This window comes from Phacochoerus africanus, chromosome 1 (assembly GCF_016906955.1).
Source record: "Phacochoerus africanus isolate WHEZ1 chromosome 1, ROS_Pafr_v1, whole genome shotgun sequence".
Taxonomy (NCBI): domain Eukaryota; kingdom Metazoa; phylum Chordata; class Mammalia; order Artiodactyla; family Suidae; genus Phacochoerus; species Phacochoerus africanus.
The window spans coordinates 24885231-24901139 of record NC_062544.1 but is presented as its reverse complement, the minus strand read 5'-3'; the positions used below and the strand labels follow the sequence as shown (position 1 = coordinate 24901139).

The following is a 15909-nucleotide window of genomic DNA, read 5'->3' as shown; positions in this document are numbered from 1 at the left end:
AAAAAAGCATTCTGGGAGGTCACGGAGGGCAGAGCAGTGACCTCCAATGATTTACAGGCCTTTAGCTTAATGAAATTGTTTCAGTGCCATGACGGTAAGAGCTCGTAATGGATTGGATGCCCTAATGTAATGAAATTACTCCCTTCTGCCTAAAAAAAAAAAAAAAAAAAATGCGCAATTAATATTTACTGAGACCTGACAGCCTTTGGTGCGCTCGTCTGTGTAGTTGCCTCAGACAGTCAGAGCGGAGAGACAGCAGCAGCGTGGCAGACAGCCTGGCTCTGCGCGAGCTCCTGGCGGGGACGAGCAGAGCCGGCGGGGGTGGAGGGACAGGCGCTCCGGGGACCAGGGACGCCCGGCCAGGGCCGCCCCGGCTCCTCGGCGCGGCCCCCGCTCAGCCTTCACGCTCTCCCCCTTGCTTTTCCACAGGCAACTGGACAACAACCACATCAGCTGCATTGAAGATGGAGCCTTCCGAGCGCTGCGTGATCTGGAGATCCTGTGAGTTGGTTTTGCGATCGCTGCCTTGTGTGCGTGTGTGTCCGGGTGAGGAGGAGACAGGGGGAGTGTGTGTGCTGGGGGGGGTCCGCGGGGATGCATTTCTGTGTCTTCTGCTGCAGTGCCGTGACAACTGGGAACCGGGGGATCCCTCCGGCTCACCTTGGCCAAAGTGTTTGCCGGCAGCAAAGTGTGATTTCTCACCTCCCACAAACTGGGGTTCCTGCTAATTAAGTCTCTATTGAGTCCCTTCTTCCCCCCCCCCCATGCTCCCGCCGTGTTTGTTGCTGGGTGAACCAGATGGGCTGGGGTAGACCCCTGGCACCTGCCCGAGCATCCAGGGAGAGTGCGGGCTTAAGGAGAGACAGGTTACAGGTCCGAGAGATGAGAAAGGGTGACACCAGGGGGTCGGCTGGATCACCCAGAATCAGAAAGGGACTTTGGCACAGGACTGGGGGGGGGGGAATGCCAAGCAGCCTGGTAAAGTCCAGCCGTGCCCGTTGCTCCTGGGTTCTCATCTCAGGTTTAAATCCAAAGTTTAAGCAGTAACCTTAAAGTGATGGGGCTGGGGAGAGGATGAGAGGAGGGGGACCCCTCCCCAGAAGACCACCCCACCCTGGGTACCGCTTCTAGGAAAAATGTGTAGCTGCCCTTCTGTGTTCCGGATTTTTCAAATGGGTGTAGCTAAGGAAACCTGATTTCCAGGGGGAGAGTCGGCTAGGAGTCATCCTGGGGTCATTCCAACTAAAACTGAATTGTGTAAGAAAACCTTTGGATTGTTCTCCCCCAAAACTACACTTCCAGCTGTCCCCGACTTGGGGGAGCCTGGAGAGGAAGGCAGTAAAGCCTGGCAGAACGTGCATTGGGAGATGTGTGGTTCAGTCCTGACTCGGCCCCGCGCTTAGCTGTGTGACCTTGGGCAAGTCTCTTCCATGCTTGGCGCCTCAGTTTTCTCATTTGGAAAATGAAGGGGCTGGTTGCTCTATCTTGGGTGTGACGTCCCCTTTCCAAGTTCTGTAACTGCTTGATTCTCAAAAGGATTCTTAGGGTACAGTTCTAGCCACCATGATAAGGGTGAGATGTGTCGAGCATCCCCCTGAAAATAAAAAAATTACATCGTCACCAGGTTACAGAAGAATGAATGAATGTCAAACATATGAATGAATGACTACGTTAAAATGTCCCTTTGTCCATAAGGGAAGGTCCTCCTCCCACCTTCCTCTTCACCTGGCCCTGCGGACAGTAGCAACGGGTTGGAGGCATCCTCTCCACGTTGTGAGAGAGAGAGGAAGGTGATTCCAAGAGGAATCACGGGAAATCACAGGGGGTGCTGATGCTGCAAGCTGCTGGAAATCGGAGGCAAGCCGAGAATCCCTGGTACAGAAAAGGCAGGACCCACCGCCAGAGAGGTCAGGTTGTCATTCCTAAGATGGATGATTGCTCCTCACCCAAACTCTGACCCTGGAACCGGCACCAAAGGCGTGTCTGCTAAGGAGAGAAAGAATGCCAGCCCAAATTTAGTAACCCAGGACTCCTCTTATCAAGAGGCTGGAGCTGAGAAGGGTAGGCGTGATTTTCCCTGCCTGCAAAAAAACCTCTGTAGAAAGGGCTGCTAGGAGCCTATCACCTTCTTCTTGAGAAGGATGAGAAAATGCCCTGGGAAGAGACCAGGAAATGGAAGTTACCAGCTGCCATAAAACAGCCGTGATGACCTGGCAGCCCACACGTTCGCCCTCTCGACCAGGAGGGGTGTCATCTCGCCTCACTGGGAAGGCTGTCCGGGGGGGGGCCCGCACAGGCAGACATACCTGGGCGTGGGGTCTAGGATAAAGTGGGGCTTTGGCTCAGCTCCCCGACTTCCCTGAGTCTGTTTCCTTAACTTTAAGAAGAGATGCCTTAGATTCTACATAGGAGGGACTCTCTAAATGATGTCCCCTCTGCTTCCCTAGCTTTATCCCCACCATGCCCTCATCTCCATCAGACCTTTGTCCAGGACAGAACTGGACTGCCCCTCTCTGTAAAAAATATATGTATATATATTATCCAGTACACCAGGTCTCTCAAACTTGAAGCCTATGATAAAAAAAAAAAAAAAATTTCTCATTCTCCATCACTGTAAAGAGCCCACAGGATTTGATTAGTTGATCTTCTCAATTCCAAACAAAGCTAGATCAATAGCTTTGTTTTAAAGACACTCTCCTTTGGCTTCACATGGCTAAGTACTTAAAATTAATCATAATCAGGTATTCCATGGGTTTTTAATTTCCAGCAGAGACGCACAGCTTTGGAAACATCCATCTTCATGGTGAGCCATTCTGAAATTGGCTGGAGCTGACATCTTCATTTAAAGCGCCTCCCTCCCCACGCCCAGACCTCCAAATCTCATCTGCACATTGACAGTTCTACCACTTCTCGGCAGTCACAACTTAGGCGCCGTAAAGAAACTTGACAATGAAATCATAAACAGGGACGAAGTGAGGGCCTCATACAGTAACTGAATCAATCCTTCAGAGAGAGACAGGCAGAGGCAAAGAGAGGCATGCAAACCATTCTATCCCCACAAAAGTCTTCTTTAAGTATTGCAAGCTTTTAAAGTCTGCACATCAAAAAGACAAAATATAGCATGTCAAGTGTGTTTTCTCCCTCACATTAGCCAGCATGAAGTACAAAACAGGGGAAAACTCCTGATTACCTCAAGGAAACGCTCTCAAAATTTTGGGAATCAAAAACTGCTGGTGGAGTTCCCGTCGTGGCGCAGTGGTTAACGAATCCGACTAGGAACCATGAGGTCGCGGGTTCGGTCCCTGCCCTTGCTCAGTGGGTTAAGGATCCGGCGTTGCCGTGAGCTGTGGTGTAGGTTGCAGACGAGGCTCGGATCCCGAGTTGCTGTGGCTCTGGCGTAGGCCGGTGGCTACATCTCCGATTCAACCCCTAGCCTGGGAACCTCCATATGCCGCGGGAGCGGCCCAAGAAATAGCAACAACAACAACAACAAAAAGACAAAAGACAAAAAAAAAAAAAAAAAAAAACTGCTGGTGAGCAGAGTTCCTGTTGCGTCACAGCGGAAACGAACCCAGCTAGGATCCATGAGGACATGGGTTCGATCCCTGGCCTCACTCGGTGGGTTAAGGATCTGGTGTTGCCTCGAGCTGTGGTGTAGATGGCAGATGCAACTCAGATCCTGCGTGGCTGTGGCTGTGGTGTAGGCCCGCAGTTATAGCTTCAATTCAGCCCCTAGCCTGGGAACTTTATATGCTGTGGGTGCGGCCCTAAAAAACAAAACAAAACCCAAAACCAAAAAACAAAAAACCCACAACTACTGGTGAAAATATTTCACACGGAATCACCCTATTATTCCATCCTTTCTGTGGGTAGAAACGCTGTAAAACTTCTTTCCATTGAGGCTGAGGTTGATTGCACCTGTAACATTGAACCGTTCGGGTGGGAACCCCTGGAGTCAGGAGGGAGGAATTGTGCAGGGTTAAGCTGCCCACCTCAACCGCATTTTTGACTTTTGCCAGTGGGGTGTCCAGCACAGAGTGTAGTAGACGAAGAAGAAAGGCCACCCCGCTTTTCAGTTATAGCCAGGAAAGGGGGGAAGAAGGAAAGCACAGCATGGGCGCAGCTCCTCAAGGCTCCTGTGCGGCTACAGCAGAGGAATCGAAAGGCAAGTGATTGGAGGTCCCTGGTGGCTCGGCGGGTTAAGGATCTGGCATTGTCGCTGCTGTGGCTCAGGTCACTGCTGTATCACAGGGTCGTTCCTTGGCCTCAGAACTTCCACATGCCGTGGATGTGGCCAAAAAAAAAAAAGAGAGAGAGAGAGAGAGAGAGAGGAAAAAGAAAGGCGAGTGATAACAGTTGGCGTTCATTGTGCTGTTACTGGTACCCAGCAGCGATCTCACACCCTTTATCTCTTCGCATCCTCACAACCCCTCCAGTGAAAGTGTTGCTGCCCCTCTCCTTTTACAGAGAGATCCCCATGTCAGAGAAGCCAAGCAACTGCTTAACTAGCAAGCAGCAGAACCTATGTGATCGACCCTTCTACCAAGCTGCCTTTCTGATGGTGTCACTAAGCTTCCCATAGTGTTGGCTCCTCTGAAGCGTGGCCGAGGGTGGTAGGAACTGGCCACCAGAGCTGGTCTAGGCAAGCTCTCGGTGACTCGCCATCCTGCCGAGGAGAATGCCAGTGCCTCCCACAGCTTGTGAAGTGGTCATTCCCTTTTTCCAGGGACGGGTCCCCGCAAAGTGGAAGGTAAATCAGACTCGCAGGGCAAAGAAAATCATCCTGCCCTGACCGACCCTCTAGTCCGAGAGATGACGTATTCTCACGTCTCATCACAGTTGATTTGGTACTCAGCAAACAGTTTGGAGGTTCCACTCTCCAGACCCTCTCTTAAATAAAGCCCCAGCTTTCTTTATGGAGCTTAAGATGCTTCACCGAGGACCCCCGCTTTCCGTGAGTCAGACACCCTTCTGCGACCCAAATCGTGGACCATTCCTTTCTTGCTCTGTATATTTGGCAGTTCCCATACTAGGTGTCCTCTGAGTAAGGTGTGCTTAAACCACAGTAGAACATGCCCAGACTGCATCTCCTTGGCTGGTCGGGAATCTTGTGGCGAAACTTGGAGCCCTGGTTTTCTCGCCCCTGCCAGCTAGACTGAGGACAGCCATGCATTTCACCATTTCACCAATTTTACCAGGCTCCTCCCTGCCCAGCATGCCATCCTCTGTCAAGAAAAAAAAATGTGTGTATATATATATATATATTTAAGGAAAAAAATATTAAGAGTGTGGACAGGAGTTCCCGTCGTGGTAGAGCGGAAACGAATCCGACTAGGAACCATGAGGTTTCGGGTTTGATCCCTGGCCTCGCTCAGTGGGTTAAGGATCTGGTGTTGCCGTGAGCTGTGGTGCAGGTTGAAGATGCGGCTCAGATCTGGCGTTGCTGTGGCTCTGGTGTAGGCTGGCAGCTGTACCTCCGATTAGACCCCTAGCCTAGGAACCTCCATATGCCACAGGTGCAGCCCTAAAAAGCAAAAAAAAAAAAAAAATGTGGACAAAAGAAACAAAAACAAGAAAATCTGGTTTATAAAATATTTAATTTGTTTCTAATAGTATTGCAAGAGAAGAGACAAGATTCTCAGACATTTTCTCCTGACTCCGTGCAGCAAATCACAAGTTCAGTAGAGAAGCTGCTCCAAATGCCAGGCTAAAGATGTCAGGAGTACATCCTGAAAACGCTTTCAGTGAGTGGTCTGCCCTTGATAAATCACTGGGACTGGCCAAATATCACATAGATCCGACAGGTCTGCAGATAACCCGTGCATGCTGTTCTGAAAGCCTCGCTCGCATTTATGTCATTTACCAGATCTGGGAGTTCAGTGACATTATCGTCAGCTGGCTCTGGAAGGACCTTAGCTGTCTCCAGGATGACCTCTTATTGTTGAGATAAGGCACAGAGAGATTGAGAGCAGAGTCGGGACTAGAGGGTGGCCCATGCCACCTCACGATTTGTACCCTGGGTGCCCTACTTCCCTCACCCTAGTCCTAGCCCCGGCTAGGAGATTTGCCAAAGGTGACAGCAAGTTGGTTGTAGCAAAGGACTGATATATCTGGGACTCCCAACCCCTGACCCTATGTTCTTTGCCCACAGTGGGCACCTCCAGGCAATTAGGCTGTTCAAAAGAAATGCCCTGGTGAGATTGGGAATCCTAAACAGAACAGTTCTTTCAAAACACATCATTAGGAGTTCCCCTCATGGCTCAGTGGAAATGAAACTGACTAGTAACCATGAGAACACAGGTTCAATCCCTGGCCTCACTCGGTGGGTTAAGGACCCAGGCTTGCTGTGGCTGTGGTGTAGGCTGGTGGCTACAGCTCTGATTCGACCCCTAGCCTAGGAAGCGCTGTATGCCACAGGTGCAGCCCTAAGAAGACAAAAAACAAACAAACAAAAAAACCATCATTAAATGTTTCATATTATTTAGCAGATTGGGGGAAGGCAAGCTGTAGTCCATGACAGAATCAAAGACTGATTTTGCTTTCAGCTTTCTTGAAACCAGAGGTTGCAAACGAGACCACAGACTACAGCGTGTCCACAGATGAGGTTTCCTTTTTTTTTTTCCTTTGTTTTTTTCTTTTTTTCTTTTTTTTATGATCGAATCCCAGCCACAGCTTCAGAACACCTGGTCCTTTAACCTGCCGCACCGGGCAGGGAATTAAACCCCTGCCTTCACAGCCATCCAATGCACCGTAGTTGGATTCTTAATACACTATACCACAGCAGGAACTCCAGATGAGGCCTTTTTTTTTTTTTAATCCAGTAGAGTGTATTTTACAATTTGAAGTTAATATTTTCTATTGAAAATTGATGGTAGTTTTTGAAGAAGTCCAGAATTCCAACTTTGGACTGTGGCAAACCAGAAGCATTGGCAATCTGGGGCTGCATTTCTGTATTGCAGCTATCAGTCGTGGCTGTAAAGTACCTACCCTCCTTAGGTGGGGTGTGTAGACTCCACTTTCCCATTGACTTTCTCCCATTTCCGTTACCTGCCAGCCCAGGCAGCCCCTGCTTTAATCCATCCAAGAAGCAAGGACACACTGTGTGTCAGAATAGTACCAGATGCCAGGGACAGTGAAGCTTTTAAATGAGCAGGTGCTCCAGCAGATCAAACTCTGAAGGGGAGAGCTTACCAGATTGTTGAGTAGACATGCACAGACAGAACTAAGTGATGTGGAGTCCAAGACTCCCAGACAGAACAAGGGCATCTCAGAATCCATCAGGGATGTCTCATGCCTCATCTTTTGGGAAGTCTTTCTCAAGAGCCAAACTTGCCACCAAATTCCCTTTGATTTTAAAACCCTTGTAGTTGGGTGTATGCATATGATGAGAAACAAGAAATGAACACCCCCTGCCCTGTTTCTTCCTCCCCAGACTCCAGCATCAGCCTGTTGTAATGAGCTCCCTCTCAGCCCACGGTTAGAGAGTCAAGAGTTAAAGCAGTGATGGGAATTACGCAGACTTGTAGCATAGTTCTTATTCAACCACATCCAGGAAAGTATGACATGGCCCGATCCTGAGCCCTATTTGTAGATACAGAGAGTGAATGTGAAAGAAAGCCCTTTTCTGGTATAAGAAGAAGGCAGTGGAAAGAAATTGACAAAAGTCCTAATAGCCAGCTCAGGGTGTGCTCACTCTGCTAGGATCAGGTGGATGTCTGGCTGAAGGGTGCTGAGTGCTGGGTAGTGGAACATTTATAGACATGGTTGGTCCAGCTTGGAAAACCCAGAGCTTAAGCAAGTGGTGGTGTATCCTCCACTTCAAATGAGCTTCTGCTGGGTGTGAAACCAGATGCTCTGATTAACAAATAAAAATAATAATGCATTGCTATGTAATGCTATGATACCATACCAACTATGACTGCCCTTACTGTAAATATTGTAATTACTGTTATAGCCTCCATGTTTTAGCATCTGCTATCTTCTGGGCACTGTGATAAGATATTAGAGGGCATCCCTTTATGGAACTCCTCTCCAACCCTTACACGGTAGATCTTAGTAATCTCATTTACCAGTGAGGAAACTGAGGCGTACAGAAACTCAGAAAATTGCCCAGGGTGACAGGGACAAGAACAAGGGGATTATCTTTCAGATCAAATCCCCTGCATTTAACTGCTCTGCTACAAAATAAATAAATAAATGAATAAATAAATAAATAATAAAAAAATACATCCCAGAACATACACATCGGAGAAACAATTTTGTGAGATTGTTTCACTGCATTAGTGAGAGTTTTTTCACTGTAGTGAATGCCCAGAATAATTCAGCAACCACAGACTTTCTTTTTGAAAATTGACATCTATCTATCTATCTATCTATCTATCTATCTATCTATCTATCTATCTATCATGCCCTGTATCTCAAGTGTGTGCCTAGCAAATAGAAGGTACTCACTCAGGATGCTCATAAACCAAAGTTGGAGAATGCCCCTGTAGTGTTCACTGCCTTATCTCCCAAACCTTGCACAAGCCTGACACATAGTAGGTAGTCAGTTTAAACCGAATTGAGTTGAAATTACAGTCCAGCTTTCTGCATCCGGTGATGCCATTTCCGGTAGATCTTGGATGCTGCAGACCAATCCGCTGTCGGTTAAATTCGGAATGAGGGATCTGGAACCTCTGAGGCCGATCGCGATTGTAATCAACTGAATTTGAAGCTCACCCTACCCGCCTCTCGAGATTCTCTGTTATGTCCAGGTCCTCAACAGAACAGGGTTGTGTTTGTCCCAGAATTATTTTGAATGTCGAACTATGTAGTGTTTTACTGAAACAGCATGTTTCTTTGGGTTTTTATTCGTTTAGCTAAGTGGTGATTTATTTTTTTTTCTTTAAAACAATGAACAAACTTAGAGCCACAGTGAAAATTGGTGTTTTCTAACAGAGGCAAGATTTATTTTCATTTATTTACAAAATGTTTCACCTGGATGTCTCCGGAGATGCAAACATTTTATTTGTCTCAACAGCCTTCGGAATCAGGGTGTTTAGTAATGACATAGCTTTGAATATAGAACTGTCATTGCTTAATGAAAGTCTTTAAATATCTCCAGAATATGATTTTTTTGGTACTGTGCTGTAAATTGTGATTCGTCGGGGTAATCAGGATTAAAATTGCACTTGGCGGAAAGCATCGAGAACTTCCATTCAGCTCCCAGAGTACTGGGAAGGGGACTAGGTTTTCCATAAAGGCACGCCCCTCCTTCCTAGCCACCCCAAATGAAAGCTGGGTCATTGTCAAGCTCTTAACATGACAAGCTTGGTTTTGAGAACATCAGCTTAAGGAAAAAGTGAGCATTTCTTTGAAATGTAAGATAATCTTTTCCATTTAAATAAGCAGCACTTTTTAACAGCCCAAGTAACTAGAATGTGTTATTTCATGTTCCAGTTCACGAAAGGCTAGTTTCACCTCTGAATTGAAAATGCATTGGTGTTCATTCCTAAGTTGAGAGGATATAGTGAAGGGTTTTGAGTCAGCAAGACACCTACTGTCAGCATCTCCTGTGAGTGGCACTTAGGTGGAATCAGGTGATGGAAGTCTTGCTGTGCCCAAGGTCTTTGGACTCCAGCCACCAGGTCTCTGGGCTGAAATTCTGGTTGGACAAACTGGATTTGGGAGCAACACTGTGGTTTGCTCTGTCCCACCCATACTTTTGCATCTTGGAAAAAAGCTTCCAGAGGGATTTCTCTCAGCATCAAGTGGCTGGAGGAGAAATGCCTCAAGTTGCCAAACGCAGTCAGGGGGTCAGTGCACATCTATGCTGATTTGAAAAGGTGCTCCTGGGCCGATGGTCAGACTCTGCCTTTTATCCATCCCCCAGCTGCCCTCAGTGACTTTGGTGACCAGTGTTTGAGCATGTTTAGCCTCTTGCCCCATATCCGCTCTTGAATCCCCTTGAAGAGCCAAACCTGCCTATGACAGATGCTACCACTTCCACTCAGGATGTGGAATGTTGGATGGCTTGGCTCACCTATGGCCTAGAGTCCATTATTCTACAGAACGGGGTCCCAAAAGCCAAGATCCTAGGAACTCAAGAAGGAAATTGATCCCTCCTATCAGTTGGCTTCATGGAGGAGAGGAGAGCGTGGGGAAGGCGCAGAGCAGAGCATCATTTTACCTTTCTGCAAGCTTTCCTGTCCTATCTTTGAAGGCACTCACGAACAAGGGATGGTGAGGAGGAGGGATAAAGGGGAAAAGGGTCCTGTTTCTCTAAGGCTGTATTTGGACTCACCATAGAGAAGCTGTAGAGAGCCCATTCTCTTGACTTACAACTAAATCAGAGGACCCCCAACTATCAACTCTATTTTATCCAGTGGTTGGATGAAACCTGCAGATGTGAGGCTTCATTTTTTAATTTTTTTTTTTTTGGTCTTTCCAGTGTTTAAAAAAAAAATAGAATTCGTTGTCAGCTCTTAAATCTGAGATCATCTTATTGAAAAGTGTATGATGTCAGTCTCCCTTGGTTACGTAGAAGCCGAGGCAGCCCTAGGTTGACATGTGGCTGTGATGGTGTAGACCAGCTTTGACAGGACGTTCTGTGATGAAGGAAATGCTTCTTCTCTGAGCTGTCCAATCTAATAGCCGCTAATCACATGTGGCTCTTGAGAACTTGCAATGTGGCTGGTGAGAAACTAAATGCTTAGTCTTATCTAATTTTAATTGATTTAAACTCGAATTTGCCACATACAGCTCGTGGCTACCTCATCAGATAGTGCAGGTTTAGTTTAGAGCTGCGGGGCAAGTGCTGCATTTGGACAGGGCATGCTCCCTGCAAATCTCTGTAGCTCCCACCTGCTTTCCGGCCTGCCCTCCCCTAAATGCTAGAGCCTTTCGCATCTATTAATAAGCACAGTGTTGAAATAGCGTATTTTCTGAAGCTAAATACTTTGAAATATCTGCCACTCCCCTCGCCATGCGCTCAGCCCTTTCTCTCTTTTCATTTAAACATCTTGATCTTATACCCCCAAAAGACCCATTCGCACTGAAATCCAGGAGTATCGTTATTAAAACTGTCTCCCCTCAAAGTGAAACCCTCTCTGCATGAATTCGTTCCTTGATCCCAATTATTCACTTCTCGGAGCTCTGCAGATGACTTCCACAAAATCAGCTGGGTAGGGAAATCGTTCCCATGTCTAGACCCGTCCCTTCTCCATACTGAAGCTGAAGATACAGCAGGCGGTTAGGAAAGTAAGCCCATTAACCCTACTGAAGCTGAGCCTGATATCTGCATAAAGAGAGAAGGAAAAAGGAGCCGACCCCATGCAACTATTTCCAAATGCTGCACCGCAGGGGCTGGCTCCATCTTTCCTAGTTTGGCCAGGTGTCCCGTCTTTATGCAGACCTGGACAGATCTGGGCATCCACCATCCCTTCCACTGCCTTCTGGAAAACTATTCCCATTCCAGGAATGCCTTTTTAGAGCCAGCAGCAGCCCAGGTGGAATCAGAGAGTGGAACTGTGGGCTGCAAAGACCAGAGGTCAACTGGTCCCACCACTCCATTTGAAGAGAAAGAGACCCCCTTAGGGAGTTCCTGTCGTGGCTCAGCGGAAGCGAATCTTACTAGCATCCATGAGGACTCAGGTTTGATCCCACGCCTTGCTCAGTGGGTGAGTGATCCAGTGTTGCCATGAGCTGTGGTGGACGTTACACACGCAGCTTGGATCCCGTGTCACTATAGCTGTGGTGTTGGCCAACGGCTACAGTTCCAATTCGACCCTTAGCCTAGAAACTTCCATAAGCCGTGGGTGAGGTCCTAAAAAGACCAAAAAGAAAAAAAATTACCCTGGAAAAGTGACTTGCCTGCAGCCATAGGAAAATTTCACAGAAGAACCTGGCCAGAAAATGGGTCTGTTGACTCTTACTCCAATGCTGTATTTATCATCTACTCTTTTCCTATGTTGGCAGGCAGAAAATGAGAGAAAGCGAAGCCAGCTTCTGTGTCCTGCCCATCCCATCATCCCTTAATCTCCAGCATTTTTCCCAAGGGAACATTCCACCTTCAGCATGGGGACCACACCCACCCTTTCTAGAACCTTCCAATCCTGCAGCCACAGCTTGAGGCATGACCACCCCAGTGCCCCCTACAAGGGGCTGTCCAGTCAGAGGGCAACCTGGGCAGAGATGAAATTTTGCGCCATTGCTCCCAGCTGCCAGAGGTGACCAGAAGCCCAACAAGGGACCCCTGCCCATCTCTAAGCCCAAATAGCTGAAGGCTTAGATGGTACCCAGCTCCCTGACAGAGTCCATCTGAGACAAATAGCCGCGGGTAAAAGCAAAGTCCCTCTGATATCTCAGCCCAAGGGCAGAGCCCCCTTCCTGCCCCCTGTGTGGCTGTTTCTGCTCACGGCTCTGGCGTGGCTTCGTTCCAGACCGTCCAACGAGAAACAGTTCATGTGTTTAGCCGCAGAGCTGATGCATAGCGTGCAGAAACGGACAAAACCACACCTGCCTGGTGAAACAGTTTTACCCTATAAGTGGACACTTCTTCGGAACTCTTTGTCCCTGCGTAATGATAATGGGGGTGGCGGCGGGGGTGGGGGAGCACTGAATAATTTTTAACCGTTTAAAGACATTGTTTGAATGGTAGGTTCCTGGAGCATGTCTTCGCCAGTGACCGCCCTTCAGGAGGTGCAGGGTGGGAAGAAGACTTGACCCACATAGCACCCCAATGCCATTAAAATACTTTGATGGATGGATGGATTGATAGAGCACGTGTGTGATAAACAAACATTATGTATTTTGGTTCCCATTGCTAAATTAATCTGTTTGGTTTAGAGACTGAAAATTGGCCTCTGCAAGCCAAATCCCGCTCCCGAATATGGTTCAGTTGTGACTTTTGTTCCTTAAGGTGATTCGGTCACCCGTATCGATAAACAAGGCGATTTCATATAAAAGTTCTAGATGTTTGGCTTTCTCTTTAACAAAAGGGGGGATGGCGTTCCCGTTGTGGCACGGTGGAAACGAATCCGACTAGTAACCATGAGGTGGCGGGTTCGATCTCTGGCCTCACTCAGTGAGTTAAGGATCCGGCATTGCCGTGAGCTGTGGTGTAGGTCCCAGATGCGGCTCAGATCCTGTGTTGCTATAGCTGTGGTGTAGGCGGGACACTGTAGCTCCAGTTTGATCCCTAGCCTGGGAACCTCCATGTGTCGAGGGTGCGGCCCTAAAAAGCAGGAAAAAAAGCAGGGGGCGGGTGGGGAGACTGGCAGCACTGCACCCACATTCCAGCACAGCCACTGTCCTTTGAAACAAGAGCGATGGTCCCGTGTAGTAGTGCTGTGTGTACCAAGGTCCCTGCACAGCCCCCTTCCTCTGCTGTCAAGCCTCACTCCTGTGGGCAATTAACTTTGTACTCCTGGGTCAGCCCAGAGGGCTGCGGAGCATGGAAATGTATTTTTTATCTAAAGATGCCAAGAGCGTGATGACCCTTCCCATTGGGAAACGCGTCTCTTCCTTCCGTAAGTAATTCCTGCGTCGTCCTGTGTGCCCAGCGCTGGACTAGGCCCCGCCAACTCTGCGGCGGGGTAGAGGGGGACCAAGGCGTGTTCGCCACTCTCTCTTAGCATCTTCTTCGTGGGGATTTAAGAGCCTTCTTCTTCTTCCTCTCTTCCCGCCTCAAGTACAGCCGAGGTGGAAGTGTCCGTTTCTCTCCCTCCCAGCTACAAACGCATCTGTCCAGTTAGGTAAGTCGGAGGTCATTCTGTCACCTCGCGCCTCCCCCCCCCCCCGCCCCCGCCACTGCTGACCAGCCCAAGGCAGACACTTGGACACACTGGAAAATGCCTGGCTTCTAAATAATGTCGTAGACAAGGTTGATTGTCCAGGCTCCCAGTTTATAGATGATGAACTAGAGGTAGCAGACTGAGGCCGTCTCATTCATGGTGTTTAAGGTACGTCTTGCAATTATATTGGCCAATGGGAGGCAGTTGAATCAGCGTGAATCACCACTCTGGTGATCTCAACGAATGAGTAAGGAGTTCTTTGGCATCCAGGGACCCAAGACCCTGGAGCACAGTGAATACTTACGCCGCAGGCCAAGTCTAGCAGGGGTGGGATTTGAAAAGTCCTCTTTCCCTTTTGCTCTTCCACGTTTTATGTTTATTTTGCAGGCATCTTTTTTTTTTTTTTCCTTTTAACGCCGAGGCTCTGCTGGGTGGAAGGAGATGAGTTTCTGCCTGTCATAATATGAATATATAATGAAGGAAGAGCCAAACACTGGCCCTTTTGTTACGGAATCTGTATCATCCAAGGCCCGAATTGGTGGCTGATTGTTTTTATTTATTTCTGTAGGTTTTACATGACACCTGGAGACCATTTAAAATGTTGCTTGGCGGTGAGAGCTCTGTGTTTAAAAATAACGCTCGCTCAGTGCCAAATCACTCTCGAGTCGGGTACAAATATTGAGACAAAAACCCCAGCTGTTATTGCTTTGGCTGCTAATTTGAGGTGTCAAATGAGAGCCCGACTGCTATACGTCAGTGAATAAGGCCCCTTGTGAGGTCATTATGTTTTCTAACAGTTGAGAGTAATGGACTAATCAGTGCAGCATCAGTTGTTTTCATTATATGCCCACACAATGGTTATGAGCTTTAATTTAAACGGTCCGCAGGGAGATGAAGGAAATCAGTAACACACAGCACCCGGGATGGTCCAGGAGGGCAGGTACCATCAGCAAGATGGCGGCCACCCTCCTCTCCATCCTCTCTCCCTCCATCTCTCATCCTTCCGGCCCCGCCTGACCTCGGAGACTCACCGTCTGCTCCAAACAGGCAAAAGATGAGCTTGGCTTAGGGAGCAGATCTGGACGCTTAAGTTCTTTCAGAAAACATCCCAATCAGCCACTCCGACCGTCAGGGCGGCTTTGGGCAACACTGCACCCCGTCGGCCAAACCTGGACCTCGGAAGGTGTGGAGCCACAGTTGCCCTGTCCTCTGCCACTCCCGAGGTGTCTCTCTTCCTTGGTCAAGAGGAGGGTCAGTGATGCTCTTACTTTGAGCAGCCTTGACAGCAAGGCCAACACCAGGGCCCCTGCCACATCAAAGCCGGGGGGCCGAGTCTAGCGCTAACATATAGGATTCACCTCCACCTTGGGACAGCAGGGAAACTGGACGGCCGACATCTGTCGAAGACAATCCTGTAAAGGCAGTTTTGTGTAATGGGCCCTGGTGTCACACTTTCCTGGATTTGAATATTGGTTCCACAACTGTAGTAGAGTCATGTGATCAGGGCTGAATTTGCTGATCTCTTTAGGATCCAAATGGAAATGGCAAGAGTATCTCAGAGTTGTTGGGAGAATTAAATGAGATACGTGCACATAGCAAAAGCGTAATCAATAGCATCAGTATTATTGTTGTTACTATATGGCCATCTTTATTGGAAGGTCTTGGCAGCTCACCTCAAAGTGCTATCTCTTACTAGTCCAGTTCCTTAGGGGAAAACAGAGAGTTCATGGGAGAACCTATAACATTCAGTTTAGGTTTCTCGGAGGATGCATTATTGTACGTTATTCTTCTTGACTTTCAGAGTTTCCTAGAACCACCAGCCAAATCAGAGCAGGGCATAGCTGGGTAAGAAAGGCACATTCAGCCTTGATAGGAAGGAAAGCATCAGGGAGCATCATCCAAAAATGACTGACTCAGCACAGTTGGGAGGGACCCTGGGCTAGGAAGAGAGGCTTGGGGATGCCTCTCTCAAGCTCGGCGGGCCCAGTGGCATTTAGTGTGTGCTCTCCCATGGCCAAATCCCCAGAGATGCTGCTTACACACATTCTGATGGGCCAAGCTAGCCAACTGCTTTCACATGCCCAGGAGCGTGCAAAGGGGCTTGGTCGTCGTAGTAGGTACCATGATTGATTCCTGG

General features: G+C 48.3%; 1 protein-coding gene across 1 annotated transcript in view; it reads left to right on the top strand.

Annotated features, from left to right (window-relative positions):
• SLIT3 (slit guidance ligand 3) overlaps nucleotides 1-15909 on the top strand; it is a 670365-nt gene that overhangs the window by 483093 nt on the left and 171363 nt on the right. Inside the window, exon 6 of the mRNA XM_047784155.1 lies at nucleotides 430-501. Within this exon, the coding sequence (XP_047640111.1) occupies nucleotides 430-501 (72 nt within the window). The remainder of the gene's footprint in view (nucleotides 1-429; nucleotides 502-15909) is intronic.